This window comes from Notamacropus eugenii, chromosome 5, assembly GCF_028372415.1.
Source record: "Notamacropus eugenii isolate mMacEug1 chromosome 5, mMacEug1.pri_v2, whole genome shotgun sequence".
Lineage (NCBI taxonomy): Eukaryota > Metazoa > Chordata > Mammalia > Diprotodontia > Macropodidae > Notamacropus > Notamacropus eugenii.
Window position 1 is genome coordinate 63,901,617 of NC_092876.1, and position 21,587 is coordinate 63,923,203.

At 49.7% G+C, this 21,587-nt stretch overlaps 1 protein-coding gene across 1 annotated transcript; it reads right to left on the reverse strand.

Moving 5' to 3' along the window:
- Positions 1-1,404: 1,404 nt before the first annotated feature.
- On the reverse strand, positions 1,405-20,109 carry E2F2 (E2F transcription factor 2). Its single transcript, XM_072609257.1, has 7 exons — positions 19,721-20,109; positions 14,046-14,160; positions 8,584-8,803; positions 7,898-8,056; positions 7,488-7,602; positions 6,245-6,416; positions 1,405-3,334 (listed from the first exon to the last, which is right to left on the reverse strand). Exons 1-7 carry the CDS (start codon positions 20,009-20,011, stop codon positions 3,090-3,092), a joined length of 1,317 nt encoding a protein of 438 aa, XP_072465358.1. The 5' UTR covers positions 20,012-20,109; the 3' UTR covers positions 1,405-3,089.
- Between the last annotated feature and the right edge of the window lie 1,478 nt (positions 20,110-21,587).

Below are 21,587 nucleotides of genomic sequence, written 5' to 3' on the forward strand. Positions count from 1 at the left end.
GTTCTAGAGAAATACGCAAACATCCCAAGCCTGCAGGAAGTTTTTACCTTTACTACCAACGACCTTTTACCCATTTTATTAATGGTCAAAGTCTCTGCCACCTGTGGGGCTGGGATAGGGAGGGCCAGACCCTTGGTCCACAGACAGGGGCAGGGCGGGCCCCTCCTGGCACCCTGAAGTTGTGCTCTATAAATGCCTGTTGCCTGATTAGGGATGGTCCCACTATCCATAGCTCCAAGGGCATGTCCCTTAGGAGGACTGGGATGAAAACAGCCCGCATTTACAGCATTTTAAGATTTTCAAAGTGCTTTTTCAAAAATTCACTCATCTGATCCTCACAATTTTCTGAGGTAGGTTATATTATTGGTCTCATTTTACAAGGATGAACAGGAGGGAAGGAATAAGCATTTATATACAGCTTACTATATACTAGGCACTATTAAGTGTTTTACCAATATTTCACTCGATTACATATGAAGAAAACTAAGATTGGAAGTGACCTACACTATTATTATCCCCATTTTACCAATGAGGAAACGGAAGCTTCGAGGTTGTGACTTGGTCGGGGTCACACAGATTGAACCCGTCTTCAAGCCCAGGTGTGAGCACACCCCCAGTTCCATAGGTAACTGCTGCAGATTCTGACCCAGGGTTCTGGAACTCACTTGATTTCTTACCCTCATCCTCTCCCTCCAGAAGATAGGCTAGGACTCTGCTCTGTCCCGAAGGACCTAGAGAATGAATCCAGATTTCTCCTCTTTCCAAAATTCCCATTGGAGACAAGAAAAGTCCACTACAGCCTAGTTCCCCATTTAAAGCCTTCTTTTGACTTTAGATAATGGAAAGCCAATCTACCCCATAGTTCTTTCCTTGAAGATCGTGCTGGTGAGATGCCTCTTCTCCCCCTTGGACCTCTGGAAAAATGGTCTCAGAGTGGCAAAGTTTTCTGCCAATCCCAATCAACCCTCCCTCTTCCCTTCCACCATCCAAAAAGTCAAGAGGGTCTCTGGGTGCTCCTTTGTATCTCAACTGGTTACCCTGGGCTTCCCCCCTGGAGAACCAGAGCCCCTGGGTAATTGCTGGACAGGACATAGAGAATGTTGGCTAGGCTACAATTCCTCAGTGAAGGAGTTCGACTGTGTCCAGGGGCCTGGGAATCCGAGTGACCCCAGCCTTTCCTTCCCCCAGTAAGGGGCTATTTTGTGCCAAGTCAAGTCAGGTGAAACCACAACAGCATCGGCTCTCATCTCCCTCTGAACATGGAACAGGGCACATCTGTTTCTGTATGCTACCAAATGGGGCACACCTGAGCCTGGATCCAAACATCTCCATCTCCAGCTTGTCTGTAAAACTCATCCATCCCCGGCTCTAATGGTACCAAGAAAACACTCAGAAGCAACTATGTTAACTTCACATTGCAAACCAATTTAATGCCACAAATTTCAACTTAAAAAAATAAAAGTGCTTCCCAGCCCAGTGCCAAGAGGGCTTGGGTCCACCCCACCCCTGAAAAAACCACATCTTTGCTAGCAGACCATAGCTACTGGTGGCTCCCAATCCCCCATAGAAGGTGACGGGAAGGGAGAGTTATCTCAGAGCCCTGGGGTACTGAGTCATGGACAGTCACCAAAGGGCACTGAATGTCAGCATTGTCCCACCATCCGGGTAGGGTGACAGGGCCTCAACACTTGGCCCCTGGAACTTAGTTGAGGGATGTTTCTCACAAAGGTGGTTGGTGAGGGGAGTGGAGGGGAGGTGGAGTGGACTGGGGTCTCCTACTGGGTAGTACCACCTCCTTCCCTCTACAGGTAGTGCTATTATGTCAGAAAGGATCAGATCAAAGAATGGGAGAAGGAAGCTAGGGGGGAGGGTGATATGAGGGGAAGGCAAGAGATGACTCTTAAGTATCCCAGCAAACTGGGACCTTCAGACTAGGTGGGCATCCCACCCACATCTCCTACCACTCCCAAGTGCCTTTTGGGAGGGAATACCAGTTACCTTCCCATCAATCACATCGCAGGACACATACATCAGGGGCCTGTACAATTAGTGGCAAGAGAGAGAAGGCAGGTCTCCTTGGAGCCTGTGACTGGATGGAGCTGTAGAGCTGACATCTTTCCATGGCATGGAACAATTCCCATCAGGCCCTGGAAATAAGGCAGGCCCTATCTATCAAGGGAACCAAGATCCCTTCAGCTGCCTTGTCTGAGGTCCTAGTCTGCCTAGAATGGGGAGGGGAAGGAGCTGGGTGGCCGGTCACTGGCCTAGCTGGTCTGGTCAATGCTCTGCCAAAGCTCCTCCCATAGACAGATAAATGGACACACAGACACACAGACATGCACACACAGAGACACGCACACACAGAGACATGCACACACGCACACACACACACAGCCCTCCCCACTAGGGCCAAGGAAGGTATGAGAGCTACAGGAACATCAGACAGATCTCTAGGTCTTGGTTGAGGTGTGGCAAGGGTATGGAGGTGGGGGACTGGCCGCATTGGGGATAGTATATCTTCCTTTAAAAGAAAACAAAAAACAGGATAACATGTTTTTCCCAGCTGCCCCAACCCCAGGGAATCTGGGCAAAACACTGAAGCCATTCAAACCTGAAAATCCCAAATAAATACAATAATGACTAAGTGCGTGGGCTCCAAAGCCCCGAGGCACACCAAAGCACCACTAACTTGGGTCTAAACCCTTCTGAGGATTGGATTCCCATCAGGAAGGAGCCTCGCCCCTGGCCTTGGGAGCCAGGAAGAGAAGGGTTACCTGGGAAATGATCAGGGATAGGGCAGTCCTCACCCTGGGTCAGCCTCCAATAGGGCAGGCAGGACATGCAGGGAGGGCAACCTGCCACTCCCTTCCCACCCCAGCCAACCCTGAACTCCATCCCACGAACAGCTGCCACCCCAGCTTTGCTGCTACTGGAGTCTGACTCCTTGAGGAAGGGAAGTAAACCAGAGGGTCCTGGGGAGCAAGGGAGGACCTAAGGGGAAGGACACTTCCCTGCCCCCAACCTCCAATCTCCCCAGGCCCATAACAGCTGCTCTGAGTGCCCAGTGCTGATGAAGAGAGCTGAGAGTGCTAGTTCCTCAGCAGATCTCCCAGGTCATAGGATTCGAAGAGGTCGCTGACGCCCTCCCCACCATCCAGACCCCACAGGTAGTCCTCCTCATCCAAAGGTGGGGAGAAGTTGACCAGAGGTGAGCCACTGAGGGATGAGGATAGGAGCTGGTCCTCGGTCTGTAGCAGGAGTGGGTGGGGCAGGTCCAGGAGGCCTTCATTCACCTCCAGCAGGGCCTGGGATGGCTGGGACTTCGGAGCCACAGCTAAGGAGAGAGATCAAGTCATCACACTCCCATGGCATCCCTCCAGGAAGGACACCCCCTCAAACAGGCTGGCTGCTAACATCCTCGAATGCCAGGTCTAGAAGGGACCTCACAAGGTGAGGTTCCAAGGTTCTAGACCAAGAAGGGACCCTGGGGAGTAATTAGTTTAGCCCCTTCATTTTACAAATGAAGAAACTGAGGCCCAGAGAGGTGGTGTGACCTGCTCCAAATCTCACAGACAGTTAAAACTCAGAATAATTACAAAGGCAAAAATCTTCCCATATCAGTGACCTCTGATATCACTGGGTCCAAATCTCATCAGGGGGTGAGCTCCCTGTCACTGGAAGCCTCCAAGCCACTGGCTATGGGAGGTTCTTGTCCATGTACACTCAGATGGCCTCAGCAGTCCCGTCTAGCTCTGAGATTAGGTGATCTACTTCCAGAACCTCTTAATTTTACAGATGGGCAAGATCATCAAAGATCATTTATTAAGTTAAGGCCTGGAAAGGATAGAGTCACATTCCTAGGGAAGGGTTAATAAGCATTTTCAGCAGGCACTATGCAAAGCGCTTTACAAATATGATCTCACTTGATTCTCACAACTCTATTACAACTCCCATTTTATACCTGACAAAACTGAGGAAGACAAGTGACTGCCCCAAGGTCACACAGCACTAGTAAGTATCTGAGGTCCTCTCTGAACCCCAGGTCTCTGCTCTGAGCACTATGGCGCCACCTCCTGGCTGATGTTACACTTGCCTAATATCACACAGCAGAAAGAGCTCCAGACTTGAGGGGAGGGCTGGGAAAGGAGGGGTCCAAAGTTCTCTCTACTGTGCTTTACACTCTATATATAGATAAAGGAAGAGAATTTTGGGAAAGGACCATTCCACCCCCCAAAACAACGACTACCCCCTCTCACTATGATCCTCTGTCCCAAGGATGACTAACATTCTATTTTTAGGAGAAAAACTGAGGTTTCTCATCAGGCTCCCCCTTCACTACTAGAAGATTAAACAAATCCTCCTTAAGCTAATAAAGGCTTAAGGTTTTACATTTCTAAGAGGAGATTCTGCAAGACATAAAAAGGTTTTACCTTCCAAAGGCAGGACTTTCTAATGCTAGAGTGTGGGGTGATGGAGCAGGCATTCTAGAAGGAAGGATTTGGGGAGGCTTTCTGGTGCTCCCCCTCCCTCCATCAGCTCTGGAAAGGCTATGAGCAGGCCTGGTGCTCACCGAAGCCGGCCCCAAACCTCTCGGTGCTATTCCTGGGCTTGGGTTGCCTCCCCTTTCTGCCCAAACTCAGAGGGGTCACCCCACCCCAACATGGAGCTCAGTAGGTAAAGGCTCCACCCCACCCCTGGCTAAGGTTCAGGAGGAAGAGCGGGGTGGGGCCCAGGCCTAGGCCAAAGAGATGAGAACTGGGCTGGAGGCCAGGGGAATTAAGCAGGGAAATGGGGCCATGCCTGCCAGATGTTCCCAGGGGACTCTCAGTCTTCAAAGGGATGAAAGGAATCAGACTGAGAGACTTGGAGACCCAGCGTCCATTTGTATGGAACTTCTGAGAACCTTGGTCTCCTCATCTGTAAAATGAGGATAGGAATTCTGACCCCAGTAGGTTTCAAGAGCTAATGAGATATAATGGGTATGAAAACCCACCAAGAGTCATCAAGTCTGACTCAAGTACTGATCTTATCATCATCCCAGTATCAAGGCCTGGAGGGGCTGTGACTTTATTTCATAGTCTTATTATTAGGAGGGGGGTGAATATCTGTGGGGAGAAAGGGGTCTGCAGATGGATCAAAGACACAGCCCCCACCCTCCTCTCCGGGGCAGGGATGGGAAATCTATCCACCTGTCTAGACCTCAGCACCAAAAGCGCCTGGGAGGAGGAAGCTGGAAAAATCAAAGGTTTTCAAGGTCATATTCAAACCCCACCTCATTTAGGAAGTTTTTCCTGATCCCCTGGCCCTTCTGCCTGGACACTGCTCAAGATCCTGCTCCATGAAAGGGTACATAGGATAGAAGCAGGTAAGTGGCGTCATAGTAAAGAGAGATGGACCAGGACATGGGATAGACCTGAGTTCGAATTTGGACACAGATACTTCCTGGCTTTCTGGGTGACCCTGCACAACACACCTGGCCATTTTCAGCCTCTGTTTCCTCATCTTTGAAATGGGTAGATTAATAGCACCTCTCTCCCAGGACTGTTGTGAGGATCAAATGGGAGAATACACACAAAGCGCTTTGTAAACTTTAACATGTTAGACAAATTCCAGTTATTACAAATGCCATGCACACAGTGCTCATTCAGTGAAACAGGCAGTACAAGTCATCTTTACAAGTACAGGACAGGCAGATGGGGTACAAGGACCAGTGGGCTAGGGTCCAAGAACCCGCTGTCACCAAGGAGGGGCAGGATCTGGGGAAAACCACTCACTCAACCTCTGGAACATGAGGAGGGAGAGTGGGAGACTGATATCCTGTGTTCTAAGGCTCCTCCCAGCTCTGACATTCTGTGTTCTAAGGGCCCTCCCAGCTCTGACATTCTGTGTTCTAAGGGCCCTCCCAGCTCTGACATTCTGTGTTCTAAGGCTCCTCCCAGCTCTGACATTCTGTGTTCTAAGGACCCTCTGTGTTCAAGACTTCCCACCCAATCTATGATTCAGTGACTGCTATCAGACTAAGTTTCTCCACATCCCCTCCTGGGGCTCTAAATGTCCTACAGAAAGTATGTGACCAATGAATCCTCTCTGATGATCCTTATCACAGCAAAATCAAAGTCTGGGCTAAAGGAACTTTTTGGGGAGCTTTCAAGGGGCTAGAGTTCCAGGGTGGCGTGACAGACTCGTGTGCTCCTCTACTCCCAGAGCAAGAGGAAAGAGACCATGATCCTGGCCCAGCACCTACCTGGCGGTGCGATGAGATCCAGGCTGCAAGGGCTGCTGGGCAGGCCGGTGAAGGGGCCTGGGCCAGAATGGGGAGTCTCCCGGGAGGGGCTGCTTCCCTCATGGTTCTCCTCTGGGCACAGGTACACTTCAATGGGTCCATTAGTGCTCTTTAGATAAATTTGCAGATTCTCCTGGGAAATGAGAGTGGGGGGGAAGGGGAGAGAGAGAGAGAGAGAGAGGTCTTCAGGGCAGGTTTGTTGTTGTATAGGAAGCCAGAGAGGCTTTGTCTGAGCTTTGTCTGCCCCTCAGCGACCCCTCCCCAAAGACACACACACACACACTCACACACACACAGCACACATAGTAGGCACTACGCACATAGTAGGCCCATACACAGTAGGCAGGCAGGCACACACACACACACACACACGGCACACATAGTAGGTACTACGCACATAGTAGGCCCATACACAGTAGGCAGGCACACACACACGGCACACATAGTAGGTACTACGCACATAGTAGGCCCATACACAGTAGGTAGGCGCACACACACACACACACCACACACACACACACACACAGTAGACACATTTAGTAGCACAGTAAAAACACCAGGCTGGAAGTTTGTCATTAACTGGCTGTGGAGATGCTGGACAAGTCATTCGTTTACAATAGCTCACATTTCTGTGGGACTGTAAGGCTAGCAATGTGTCCTAGAGACAAGATCTCATTTGATTCTCACAATGACAGGTGGGGTAGGGGCTGTCATTCCCATTTTACAGATGAGGAAATTGAGACAGAGAGAGGTTAAGCAATGGCTGGGGGGGGTCACAGCTAGAAAGTGTATGATGTAGAAGCTGAATCCAGGTTGTACTTATTCCAAGTCTCTCACTCTTATTTGTCTTACCATGTTACATTAGAAAATTTTTAAAGACTCATCTAAGTCCAAACATTCTGGGTTCCAAGTTTCCTCCCAGCTCTGACATCCTATGTTCTAAAGTCCTTTCCAACTGACATTTATGTTCCAAAATTCCATCTTCATGTCCCATTCACCACTATCATTCTAGTTTCTCAGGTCTGACATTCCTACGATGCTATCAGGCTCCATGAAACACTGCCTGAGAGTTCCTTGGCCTGCTAGTTACCACAGTGCATATGGGTACAAGGAGCCTAGATGGTCCCTTGGATGACTGATCCCTTGAGGGGGTAAAGCTTCTTAAATCCTAGATTTCCAGTAGAACAGTACAATTACCCCTCACCTCCCTCAGGTCTGGGACTTCCAGACGAGTCTCAGGAGGGGCCTTCACAGCAATCACCGTCTGGTCTTTGAAATTTCCTATAGCCCGGATGTCCTGGTAGGTTACATAGGCCAACGTGGAAACCAGGTTAAGGGAAATGGGAATCTTGTCAGCTCCAAGCTCCTTAGTCTGGTTTTCAAGGCCCCTTCCCTACTACTCCTTCACCACAACTCAGTGCCATATATACTTTCCCACCTCTACACCTTTGCTCACAACATTCTTCTGCCTAGGTTGCCTTCTCTACAAGTATCTACTGAAATTCTAGAAGCTTCCAGGACCTTCCCCTTGGGTAAGATCAATCACATTCCTAGTAGGAGTCCTCCTTTCCCTGCCCCACCCCCACATCCCAGGCCCCCTCCTCAAAAGGATATCTCTGGTTGTTCTCATCCTCCGTCAGGTTCTTCAGATCCAAGGTGCAATTCTGAATCAGCTGGTCCAAGATCCGTTCGGTGTTGCTCAGCTCCTTCAATTCTTGTCCCAGGGTCTGCTGCTTCCCAGGCCCAGCTGGGTCTTCAAACATTCCCCTGCCTCTGGGAATAGAGAAGCCCCATACCTTCACTCAACTCCTAGGCAGGCCTGGCCCCAGCCTCAGTGGGCCTTGAAATAGGTGGGTGGGGGAAACAACTGGACTGCTTAATATTTGAATGAAACGAGTGCAAAAAATCACTTCGTTGCCTCACTCGATCAACAAGCATTGAGCACCTAGTAGGTGCCAGGTAGTGTGGAATACAAAAAAATGAAGCATGCCTGCCCTCAATGAGCTTATGTTCCATGGTAGGGATGTCTCAGGGAGGCTCAGCAGGGAGCCAGGGTAGTCTATTGTGATCACCCACAATACTCCAGGGAGCACACTGATAGTCTTCTCCCCCAGCTTAGTAAGAGGCTGGGATTCCAAGGTTCATCCCTCAGCATCCAGGTCTCTCAGCTCCCTCAGCTCCCAGGGGTCTGGGGTCCCTGCCTTCAGACCAGACCCCCCCTCCAACCTGAGCCAGGACAGGCCAGTCTTCCTCTTCCTCCTCCCTGGGGAGGGGTGGTCCCAGGCCTCCCTGCCACTTACACCCATTGGATGTTATTCTTAGCCTTCTTCCGTATAAGCTGGATGCCCTCCAGCACGTTGGTGATGTCGTAGATGCGCCGTTTCTGTACTTCCAGCACCTCGGCCGCCCAGTTCAGGTCCAGGACCCCATCCTCTGACTCACTCAGCAGGTAAATGAACTTCTTGGTGAGCAGCCCCAGGGATGTGTCATATCTTGTTTTCTCACCTGGGGACTTGGGGGCTGATGAAGAGGGAGGAAAGAAAGCAAAGACCTGGCTTAGGGAATCCTAGTTCTCATTTCTTTATTTTATTAAATCCTTACCCAGCCACTTCCTAGCTGGGTGACCCTGGGTAAGTCCCTTAACCCCTGCCTGCCTCAGTTTCCTTATCTGTAAGATGGGGAGAATAACAGCACCGACCTCCCAGGGTGGTTGTAAGGATCAAAGGAGGTAACCAGTTCGAAGTGTTTAGCCCAGCAGTTGGCACATAGTAGCTGCTTTAAAAATGCTCGCTCTGTTCTTGATTTGTTAAATCCTCGATGCCTCCAAATATATTCACTCCCTCTGCCAAAATCTATTGCTTGTGATTAAGACTAAGGAAAAAAGTCAGTAAAACTAACAACAGACGCGATGCTTCATCCTCACTGTCCTCCATCTCTCCAGCGAAAGAGGCGCTAGCTGGATTATATTTGTTTTTCCTTCTTTTCATTTGCATCTGTTGGAATCATTTTATACATTGCTTTCCTGGCTCCACTGACATCTTACTTCTTTCCCATCCCCCTTAATTCCAGCCCCTCCTCTCTCTTGTCCAACCAGAGTTGTCCCTCCATTAGACGGGATGCTTCCCAAAGATGGGGTCTCAGGGGTGGGGAAACTGTGGCCTCCCTTGTGGCCCTCTAGGCCCTCAAGTGAGGCCTCTGGTCTGAATCCAAGTTTGGATTCAGTCAAAGGGCTTTACTTAAGGACCTAGAGCGCCACATGTGACCTGGAGGGAGGCAGCAGGTTCCCCAGCCCTGACTTATCCCTAGGGCTTAGCATGGTGCCTGGTATATAGTAGATGCTTAACAGGTACTGAATGACTAATTTCACTTCCAGTCAATCAACAAGCATTGATTAAGCACCTATGATGTCACTCTGTATCAACTGAAATAAATCTTATTCTAGCTCCCATTTTTACAGGTTTTAAGTTTTACAAAATGCTTGCCTTGCAATGACTCTGAGGGGTAAATAGTCTATCGCCCCTAATTTATAGAGGAAGAAATATGGGAGGGTTCTACAAATTGACTTTGAAAGTAAAGGATGGGGGGAGGGAGGTCACAATTAGACAGCAGTTGTTCTGAAAAAGATCAGTTGCAGTGAAACACAAGTTTAGCTATGATTCAGCAGCTAGTGCTGCATTTGCTAGATGTCTAGTTTCCAGGAATATGAAAGTGATACTATCTGTCATTATATTCAGACTCTGTCAGAGCTCTTCTGGATAATATCAAGTCAACAAGAATTTATTAAGTATCTACTATGTGCCAGGCACTTTGCTAAGGACTGGGGATATTTATTGTTCTCGGTCAGTCCTGTCTGACCTTTTTTATGACCCCATTTGGAGTTTTCTTGACAAAAATGCTGGATTGGTTTGCCATTTCCTTCTCCAGCTCATTTGACAGATGAGGAAACGGAGGCAACCAGGGTGAAATGACTTGCCCAGGGCTATACAGCTAGTGTCTGAGGTTAGATTTGAACTCAAGAAGATGAGTCGTCCTGACTCCAGGGCTGGTACTCTACATTGTGGTGTCACCTAACTGCTCAAGGACTGGGGATATGAAGAAAACAATAAAATAGTCCCTGGTCCTCCAGGAACTTAGACACTAAGAGGGGTGACAACAGACAACCAGGCAGCCACTGAGCCTGAAGTCAGGAAGACCCAGGTGGAGGCCAGCCTCACATACTTACTAGCTGTCAAGTCACTCTAACCCCCTCTGCCTCAGTTTCCTCATCCATAAAATGGGGATAATAATAGTACGTTCTTCCTCCCAGGGTTGTTGTGAGGATCAAATGAGATACTTATAAAGGTGAGTGGTAGTTATTATTAATCATGAACAAACAGGATATATATATACACACACACACACACATATACATATATATATATTTACACACACATAGGATAAAACAGAGATAATAACCAAGGGAAAACATGAGCCCTGAGGCACATCAGGAAAAAGCATCACATAGAACACTGGTTTTAGGGAGGACCTGAAGGAAGGGCATTCCAGGCATGGGGCATAGCCAGGGGAAATGCCCAGCATCTGGAGATGGGAGTGTCTTAAGAGACAGCAATGATGCCAGTATTATAAGAAAGAAAAATATGAGGAAGGGAATAAGATGGAAAGACTGGAAAGGTTAGAAGGGGTCGGGTTATAAAGGGCTTTCAAAGCCACAGAGAAGACGGGGGCAATGGGGAGCTGGCCAAGTTTATGACATAGGAGAGGGGTGGCATGGCCAGCCCTGTGTATTAGGAAGGTGACTGGCATCTGAGTGGAGCAGGGGCCTAGAGTGATTGGAGAGATTGGAGGCAGGGAGGCAGACCAACCAGAGGCTCTGGCCGTTGTCCGGGTCTGGGCACCACTGTTTAGGCACCAATAAGCTGGAAGGTATCCAGGAAGTCACCCAGGATGGTGAGGAACTGTCAGTCCATGTCACCTGAGGGAGAACAGCAGACGGGACCCAGCGTGTTGGGAGAAGAGGACATTTAGTCAATGTTAGGAAAGACTTCCCAACAAGCAGAGGGGAATGGGATGCCTTGGGAGATGGTGGCATCTTCAAGCACAGGCTGGATGACCACTCATATAATATGTTACACAAAAAATCTGTATAGGGAGAGGGTCTAGGCTAGGCTGGGCGGTCCCTTCTAGTGGTAAAAATTTTGTGACTGAGTTTTAAAACCTCCTTTAAATAGTATTTATTATTAATAACATTAATTATAATATTTTAGTATTAATAAACTCCTTGGAATATATTCAGGTTATCCAAATTATTAATATTAATTGTGTAAACAATGAACATTAGTTATTAATAAAATTCATTATTATTTCTTGTTAGCTCTTCTTTAAATATAGTTTTATTATATTATCTAGTAACAGTAAATATATACATGATAATTATTAATAAAATTCATTATTAATGGCATTTTTATTAAACCCTTAACTATATATATTATGTTCATCATCAATGTTAATCATATAAAGTATAGAAATGATGAATGTTAATCATTAATAAAAATCAGTTTTGATGAATTATTAATTTATTAAGCCTCCTTTAAATATATTTAAAACCTCCTTTTTAAAATAAAACAGAAAAGAATTTGAATACTGCCCTCACTTACTAGATGTGTGATCCTGGGCAAGTCAGCAGACCTCTCTCAGTCTCAGTGTTTGCACTGTAAAAAGGGGACAGTCATCGCACCTACCTCTCAGGGCTGTTGTGAAGATCTAAATAAGTTAAAACATGGAAAGCGCTTTGTAGACCTAATACACATTACTGCTCTTTTTCTCCAAAGTCCTTTCCAGACCTCAGAGAAAAGTTCCTTGGAAAGGTAGTTGATAGTTGAACAAAAGGTTATTTGTAGGGGAATGGATTAAGGATGATACCTTGAAGACAGGGTAACTCAGGTCCAATATCTGATAGCTTAAGGCAGTCTAATATCTTAAAGACAGAGTTAACGTAGGCACTGTAAAACTTAAGAATAATTCCAGTCCATTCATATCCTTGCCTGGTGGGACTTAAGGTATCATCACTGAAGGCCCCCTTGTTTAGCCTCTAGAGTGAGGGGAGTGGTGCAGGAGGACTCTACCGCTCAATTCTGGAATGGTAACCCAGCCTGTATTTTAAGACAACTTATCCAAGTTAAAGATTCCTATCAATGTAAACTATTTTGGAATAAAGAATCATTTTTGAGGGCACAAGGAACTACAGCAGTTGGAAACACCTCTTTCCAAGCTAAAAGTGAATTTAATGTTAAAATGGGTAAAATTGATCCTGGCAGATCAGAGACTAAACCCCAGAGTAATGCAGTTGTATTCATCGGGTTTCTTTTTTGCAGTCAGGTTCTTTGTATGCCTGGGGTCTTGCCCTTTTTTGGACAGATTACTGGAGATTGAATTAAAGACACCTCTCCCCAGTCATAAAGGCTGGGCTTTTGACTGGACACCACCACTCTTTCCACAATACCACCCAAAATCTCAGGGAAGATCCTGTTATGATGAGCTGCCCTACATTAGGGTCAGGGAAGCCACTTGATGGCTGGTCAGTCCATTCTGGGGGACTCAGAATTATGGGATGTGGGAGTGTGTGGAATGAATGAGAAGAATAATAGATCATGGGACATTTTTAAAGAAACACAATCAGACAGGAGTTCAGAGTTAGCTACTTATGTTTCAACACACTAAGAACTGGTGACTTCATCAGTGTGGGCAATAATAATTCCCAGATATATAGTCCTTTGTAAAACACTTTCCTCATCAGTACCCTGTGAGGAAGATAGCACAGGTGTTGAGGTACTCCTTTTTCTGATGGAGAAACTGAGACTGAGAAGCTAAGTGACTTGTCTGCTACGCTTCTGGAGCTAGGAAGATTTAGAACCCAGGTCTTTCTGAGCCCACAGGCATCATTCTAACCCACATCAAGCTGAATAACCAAGGTATCTTTCTTCACCTTAGCTGATGCTCTTTGAGACTTGCAGTGACCAAAGAAAATAATGTCTCGGCATCCAACGTGGTATAATTAGCCCTTCCCTCACTTAGTACACAGAGGACAGATGTCATAGGTCTCAGAACAATCTATCATTGGGCCTAAATCAGAAGCTAAGGGCACCATACAACATCTAAAGCAATGAGTTCTAAGATATCTCCCAGCTCTGTATTCTAAGATCCCTTTTAACCCTGACATCCTGTGTTCTAAGGGCCCTCCCAGCTCTGACATCTTGGTTTTAAGGCCCTCCCACTTCTGACATCCTGGGTTCTAAGGGTCCTCCCAGCTCTGAAATCCTGTGTTCTAAGGGCCCTCCCACTTCTGACATCCTGGGTTCTAAGGGTCCTCCCAGCTCTGAAATCCTGTGTTCTAAGGGCCCTTCCAGCTCTGACATCCAGGGTTCTAAGGGCCCTCCCAGCTCTGACATCCTGTGTTCTAAGGCCCTTCCAGCTCTGACATTCTGTTCTAAGGGTCCTCCCAGCTCTGATATGCTGGGTTTTCAGGCCCTTCCTAGTTCTAACATTCTATATTCTAAGGACCCTCCCAGCTCTGTGTTCTAAGATCCCTTTTAACCCTGACATCCTGTGTTCTATGCTTTCAACCCCTGAGAGTAAGGACTCCTGGTTTTTACATCTGTGAGGCACAGAGCAGAGATTTAGAAAAGCCACACTCATCTGCACATTTTGTTTTCATGGTGAGGGCCCCCTGGGCCATCCCTTTTCTGTTGAGCTCCTGAGCACTCACTCTTAGGACTTGGGAGGCCGTCTCCTCCGCTGCATTTCCCCTTGGGCGTCCGGAATTCAGAGAGTCCCTGCCGCCCCATCCCCTCCAGATCCAACTTCCTCTTGGCCTTGAAACCCTAAAAACCAAAAGAGGGAAATCAATAGAATATAGAAACAGAAACCCCGCCCCCCCAGTCCCCACACCCTCTTCCCTGATGCCAGGGCACTGAAGTTATATCAATGCCTCAGTTTCCCTATTTGTGCTGTGTCTAGTAGGGAACCTCCAGGGGCTCCACAGGGTAAGCCTTGACTAGACAGACCTAAATCCCCAGAGGGGGCCCTTCCTTCTTCCAAGTTCTGACCTGTTACGGAACTGGCTAAGGACTCCTGGCTTTCCCTAAGGAGCCCCTAAGTGTGTCCCCTGCTCCAGGGCTCAAGTGCCAGGGGTGGGGACAGAGTGGAAAAGGCTTTCATAACCACAGAACCAAGAACATGAGCTTAAAACCAATCAAGTCAATTGCTGGACTGAACCTTAGAAATTATCTCTTCATTTACAAAATAAGAATCAAACTCAGAGCAGGTGAGTGACTGGTCCAAAGTTACACAGCAGGGTATTGGGGCTGAGACCAGAGGATTCCCCCACAGCCCAATATTATGGACCTGAAGCACTCCTCTCCCCCTCCCCCCCCCCCCCACTGCCTTTTGAACAATCTGTTTACTGTGTAGTCAACTACAATTTCCTTAAGGTCAGATATAGGGTTGTTATGTATCTCTGCACCCTCTACTAGGGCTGGGGGGGAGGGGGAGGGAAAGGGGTGGAGCACGGGGCCTCTAATTGTTTGTGAGATGTTCAAGCCAGCACCCCTGGGCTCACTGCCTATCTGCAGGAGCCAGTAGGGGAGGGCTGGGCGGGGCTGGAGAGCAGCCTCCCAGCTGGTCCTTATCGGGGTAAAGCTTCCCCCCAACCCCTCCCCTTTAGCAGGGCTTCCTGGCTCCATGCCACCTGCTCAGAGAACAAGCTGAGTACCCACAGGGCACCAGGAGCCCAGGGCCAGAACTTCCAGAGGGGTGTGGGCTGCCTTGGCATCCCAGAGCCCAAAGGGATCTTCGAGTGTCCATCCATCCATCCATCCATCCATCCATCACCCAGCCGAGCCCAGCCTTCAGGGCCAGTAGCCAAGGAATCCCCTACCCCAGCCCAGTTTCCTTTCTCCACCCATCCTCCCCAGGCTTGGGAAACACCTGCTGGGGAAATCAGACCAGGGCCACATCTGCTCTGCGGGGGCCCAGCCTTGGGGCCCCAAAACCACAGCCAATCACTGGGGAGGGAGTATCCTTCTCCTGGAAGGGTGGGGCACCTGGGCTTTAGGGCAAGGATAAATATTAAGTAATAAACAACAACAAGGCAGAACGCACAGGAAGGTGGGGATTCAGTACTGGCTATGCCCTTGCCTTGGGTGACCTTCTACAAGTCATTTCAATCTCTACCTGCCTCCCCCCAAGACTCTTAAGTTATAGAAGAACAGTCTCTCCATGAAATCACAGGTCTAAATTTGAACAAACCTATCCCATATTCCATTTATATGTCACTAAGAGGACTTGCCTTGTAACAGCCCAACAAGGGAAGGCAAGTGATTATTATGTCCATTTTACAGATGAGAAAACTGAGGCCTAGAGGGCGGAAGTGACTAGAACACAACAGAGCACGGCCTCCAACTTCTGTCTCTAAGCCCACCTTTCCCTCTAATGCTAAAAAGGTCTCTAATTCCTTTCCACCCACTCATCTCTGGTACTCTGGGTCTGCCAAAAGGCTCTCAGTTCCAAGATGAGTAAGGAAGGGCAAATTGAATTTTATAAAAAAGGAAATTAAGGAAGGAGGGAAGGCAGAGAAGGTGCCTGGGGCACAGGAGAGGGGTGGGGAGGAAAAGGTGAGGGGGGGAAGAGGGGAAGAGAGAGAGAGAGAGAGAGAGAGAGAGAGAGAGAGAGAGAGAGAGAGAGAGAGAGAGAGAGAGAGAAGAAAGTCCATGGATAAGAAGAGGAAGCAAGAATGGGGCCAGGGAGGACAAAGGCCAGCCCCTGCTGAGGGCCGGGCTGGGGGGGGGGGGGGGAGCGCTGAGAGTCAGGAGACCTGGATCTTATCCCCTGTTCGTTCTAGCACTAAGTAAGAGGGGCAGAGTCTTTGACCAATTTCTCTGGGCCTCAATTTTCTCCTCTTCAAAATGGGGCAGTGGAAAGTTAGCTAATTTCACAGAAGAACAACCAGACATTTCAGTGTCTGGGATGAAGACTGGACATTTTTTGGGTCATAGACCCCTAAGGCAGGCTGGTGAAACCTATGAACCTCTTCTATGAATGATGTTTTTAAACAAATTAATAAAAATCCATGGGACTAAAAGGGAAACAAAATCTATTAAAATGCAGTCATTAAAATACATGTTAAAAAATAAAAAATTTCACAGACACCACCCTCTTTAAAAAGTCTATCTATGGACCCCAGGTTAAAACAAATCCCAGATTTATCACATCTTTTAAAAGTCCTTCCCAGCTCTGACTCTCTGGGTTCTAAGGGCCCTCCCAGCTCTGACATTCTGGGTTCTAAAGGCACTCCCAGCTCTGACATTCTGGGTTCTAAGAACCTCTGACTTTCTGTGTTCTAAGCCCTTTCATTCCTGACATTCTGATTCTAAGGACTCTGTACCACAAACTCATCCAACAGGAGCAAAGGGAGCCTGGAGCAAGGATTCTCCACTGCTTCAGAGGGGAGTGGTCAGCTCTACGGCCCTAGACCCAGAAGAGCTTGCCAATGGCACACAGGAGGCAAAGGCAGTAAGAGGAGGAGGAAATGGTCTCCATTTCTACCTTACCAGCCTCTGAACACCCAACTCTCAACTCTAGGAGCCCCAGGTGAGTTAGAAGAAACCAGTCAGGAGCAGAAAAGGACAAATCCCTTCTATACCACCCTTAAGTACCCATCCCTGCACTCACCCATCCCTCTCCCCTCCCACCCCCTACTACCCATGTGGCACCATCCCCCTCCCTGGCAGTCGTTCCCCCTACCCCCTCCCGTTCCCAGTAAAGCCCAGCTGGCCAAGCCCAGCCCTCTGCAGCTGCAGCAGTTCCAGGGATGTAGCCTGTAGAGGCCCCAAAGGGCTTTCACATCCCCAACAGATAAAAGAGGACGGTCATTTGCATTACAGAAGAGTTTCTGATTCACAAAAAGGTTCAGAGACAGTTAAAGCAGAGCCTCCAGACCTAAGAAGCCAGAAGCCCCCAACTCTGGCCTAGTTAGATCGACCAACTGGACCTAAGGGTATGACCTTTTACACACTTTTAAACCACTACACTGTGTCACCAGAGGTCTAATTCAAACCCCATTTTACAGATGGAGGAAACCAGAGCCCATTGAGGTTAAGTGGCTAGCTCCAAGTCCCTGCAGGTGGCAAGGAGGGGAGTTGGGTTTTGGCCTCAGGTGCCGGTCTCCCAATCCTGTGCCTGTTTCTAATAAATTTTATCAAGTAGAATTTCTCTTGGGCCTTAGGGTGTTCAGCTGGCCCCCAAGGCCTTTTCCAGTCCAAGCGTCCCTAGCTCCACTGGCTCCCACCAGTTTCCATATTCTATGACCCTACTATTCCTTATCAATTTAAAACATCAATTACACATATTCATGGTTCAGATAATTTCATTAAATGTCTATTAGCATCTTAGTGTAAAGGAGCTGACCCGACCCTTAGGGAATGACTGCTAGTCCACAGAAAAAAATCTATTCTAGGATAGGGAACCTTTAGTCTCATGGCCCTCTAGGTCCTCAAGTGCGACCCTGACTGAATCCCTATTTCATAGAGCAAATTCCCTTAATAAAAAGGTTTGTTCTATAAAACTTGGACTCGGTCAAAAGGCCGAACCCAGGGTCTACATGTGGCTTAGAGGCTGCTGGTTCCTCACCCCTGACCTATCCAGGGGACTCAGGCCTGGGTGGAAGAGGGGGACAACATAAAGGCTCCAGGTGCCAGAAGAAGAAGGGGTATTTGAAGGGGTATTGAAGAAAGAACCTGGGGTGTCACAGAAAGAGACTCAGCTTTGGAAGTCAGGATTATCTGAATCCTGGCAGCCCCACTAAGTAACTGCAGAATTCGAGATGAGTCAGTGCAACACTCTGGGCTTCTTTGGTCCCATCTGTAAAATGGGTAGCCTTTAAACAACCCACTTCTCAGAGCTGTCAATTAGACTATCAGAGATGGGGCATGTGCAACTGTTGGTAGCTCTCTATGTGAGCTATCAGAAAGGTGGTATTATTATAGAGGATAAGAGAGCTGGCCTCCGGGAAAGTAAGACCTGGGTTTTAGTCCAGACACATACACTAAGTGGCTGTGGGACCCAAGACAAATCCTTAAGGCCCTTAGTGCCTTAGGCAACTCTCTCAGACTACCTAGGGAAGAAGGTGCCAGGTTGTTTCGGCAGATACAATTTCCCTCCAGGGTGAAACCCCAGATCCCGTACCTATCCCTATTAAAATGTAAGGTCCCTGAGGACAGGGTCTATTTTCTCACTTTGTCCTAGTATCCTAAGAGGGCTTCGCCAGGGCCTGTGGATTTGAATTACCACGGTGGAAATCCTCCTTTGGAGGAAGCCTCCTCAAGGCTTGGAGGTGACCTTGGGTTCGTCCTTGCAAAGCTGGAGAGAAAGCCCTGCCCAGCTCTGAGCAGAGACCAGGGTTCTGCCTCTAAAGGAGATGGCTGGTTTTTTTTAAAGGAAGTGTAAGATGATAGACTATTTCACCAGAATCAGCCCTGCCCAAAGGATTTCTTTAAACCGAAGAGTCCACTGGCAAAAAATTCAGCTCAGAGGACACTGTAAAATCAGGGCACACCCGATGGTTTGGCCTGGAAAACCTCCAGGTCACACCCTTTGAAAAGGAGGAAGCAGGGGTGAGGAGTCTCCCCCAAGGGATCTGGGAGTGGGACAAGACCCGGGATTCCACTCTGGAAACACTCTGCAGGTTGCTCGCCCCTGACCTATCCAGGGCACTCAGGCCTGGGTGGAAGGGGTGGGGGGCAGCATAAAGGCTCCAGGTGCCAGGAGGAGACTGGAAGGGGTATTGAAACAACGTGGGGGCCGGCTTCCTCCATATGGTAGGGCTGGATGTCCCCAATTTGCCCTCCAGCCCGGGACCGCCCCTCCCACTCCCCACCCGAGTGGGGTAACGGTGCGCCCACTCTCCCGGCTCCAGCATCCCTGGGGTGGGGCCCAGACATCTCTAAAGGCCGAGGAAAGGAACCAGGCACATGAAGCGACCCCAGTGGACACACCATTCCTAGAAGGGGGGAGTCTGGGGCGGAGATGCTTCGGGGAGCGCAGTGCACGAGGTCCGAGGATCCCAGCACCTGTGACTGGGGCCAGGCCTCCGTCTCCCTCGGGAACTCAGTTTCCCTATGGGGACGAGGGCACGTGCCCTGAGAGCTAAGACCTGACCCGCACCACGGGGCCGGGCGCCCCTCCGGGCTTGGGGAGCGGCGGGTCAGTTGGCCCCTATTCCCACGAGCCTCCCCAGGTGCCCCTTCTCCACGCACGACATAAAACTAAAGGAAGCCTGGAGCTCGGACCGGCCCAGAGTCCGGCGCGTTCCCCGCGGCAGGAGGAGAACCCGGGGATAAAGAGAAGGCAGAAGGGAAAGAAGGAGGAGGGGTCCCGGGGCATTACCGGCAGCCGGCCGGCGGAGGCGCGGCCCGCGCGGATCTCGGGCCCCTGCGGGGTGGTGTCCAGGCAGCTGCCCGGGGCGGCGGGGGCGACGACGGCCACCGTCGGGGGGTACAGCGGCGTGAAGTGGCTGGCCAGGCCCGGGCCCGCCTGCGGGCTGCGCACGTCGGGCGTCCACACCGGGCTCACCACCGGCAGGGCCTTCTTGGTCTGCTGCGGCTGGACAGGCTTGGGCGGTGCGGCCGGGCCGGAGCCCCCCGGAGCGGGGGAGACCCCCTTGGGGATCCTCAACATCGGGCCTGCGGCGATGATCCGGAGCCTTCGGGGACGAGGGAGGGGAGCCCAAGGCGGGGGCTAGGATGCGATGGGCATGGCCGGCCCGGGTCCGAGCCGGTCAGGCAGCCGCAAGCCCCGGGAGGGCGGGGAGGGTGGGAGGGGCCGCGCCTCCTCCTCCAGGCAGCCCCGCGGGTGAAGCCTGGCTCAGCTCCAGGACCCGAAGGGGCCGGGGCCTCTGTCGGGGGCCCGGGGGCGGCGGGGCTCACTCCGCCCGGATAGGCCCGGATCGGTCCCCGACCGCGCCGCACTTGCCCCAGTCCTCCCTCCTTTCTCTCTCGGTCCGGGACTCCTTTTTTTCCTCCCTTTTTTTTTTTTAGCGCCAAACTGCGTGCCGCGAAATTCAGATCTCCCGCGGAAAATAGCGCCCTCGGATTGGTCGAGACGACACGCACAGGCTCCGCCCTCCGGAAAGGATGCTTTCTGCCAGCAGTCAATTGCCTCAGTGGGTTCCTCCCTTAAAGGGGCCGCACCTGTAGTCTCCTAGTGAGCGAGAGTCGGTGCTTCATTCAGGACAGGATCTGCCGGTCCTGGGAACGTGCAGACCAATAGTTTGGGGATGTTTGGTTTTCACGGAAATGACGGAGGCAGCTAGAGTGAGGCAGGACGGAGCCCGGGCATGGCGTGGGAGGGGGAGGGCATCTTTGCCCGCCTCACCCGGGCTCATCGGGGCAACAGTTTCCCATTTTTCAGTGTTTGTAACGCAGGGGCAGTGCGCTTTAAAAGTAGTAGGAGTGTTATTATCCGCATTCCACATTTTTTTTTGCTTTTGTGCCCTCAGCGCCTGGCACGGGTCAGAGCCTAGCGTACGTCATTCATAAGAGCTGAATTTGGTTTTGCACAAGCAGGTTGCAAAGGACCCTAGGCTGTTACTAGGCAGAAGAGGGGGACCCTTCTTCCAAAGCAGCCAATCAGCGGCCTCCAGGGCACGAATGCCCTCTAGAGGTGACCATTAGGGCGTGCCGAAGTCCCCGGACAGTAGGCATCGATTCCCAGGCAAGTCAGTCCGTCCCCAAGCATTAATGAAGCTCCTACAGGAGGGGCGCAAGATGATATTCGGAAGCCAGAGTCATCAAAACTGGCGATCAGTTAAAGAAAGAGAAAAGCAGATCCGTGAAACAGATCAGGAAAGCAAAAATCAGAAATCATGAAGCTGAATACACTAGACATTAAATATGAATTCATTGAGGCAGACTTCGCACGATGCCTGCTCTGTGCCAGGGAGTTTGCAAATATCATTTCATCGGATCCTCTCCACTGCTCTGGGATGTGGGTGCTGTTATACGCTAATAGGAAATTTCAGACCCCCTGACTCCAGAGGCACCGTGTTCCTTACATCATATTCTACAATAAACTCAATTTAATATTGATCCAGAATATCAAAGATTACACCATCAAAATTAAAAGAGAACCAAACCGGGTGCCTTTCAGAGGTAGGAAATTCCAGTTACACAAAATGGGAAAGCTCCGCATGATCACGGTAGCCGGGGAAGGGAAACTTGACAGGGAAAAAGCCTTTGCAACAAAGATCCCTTAT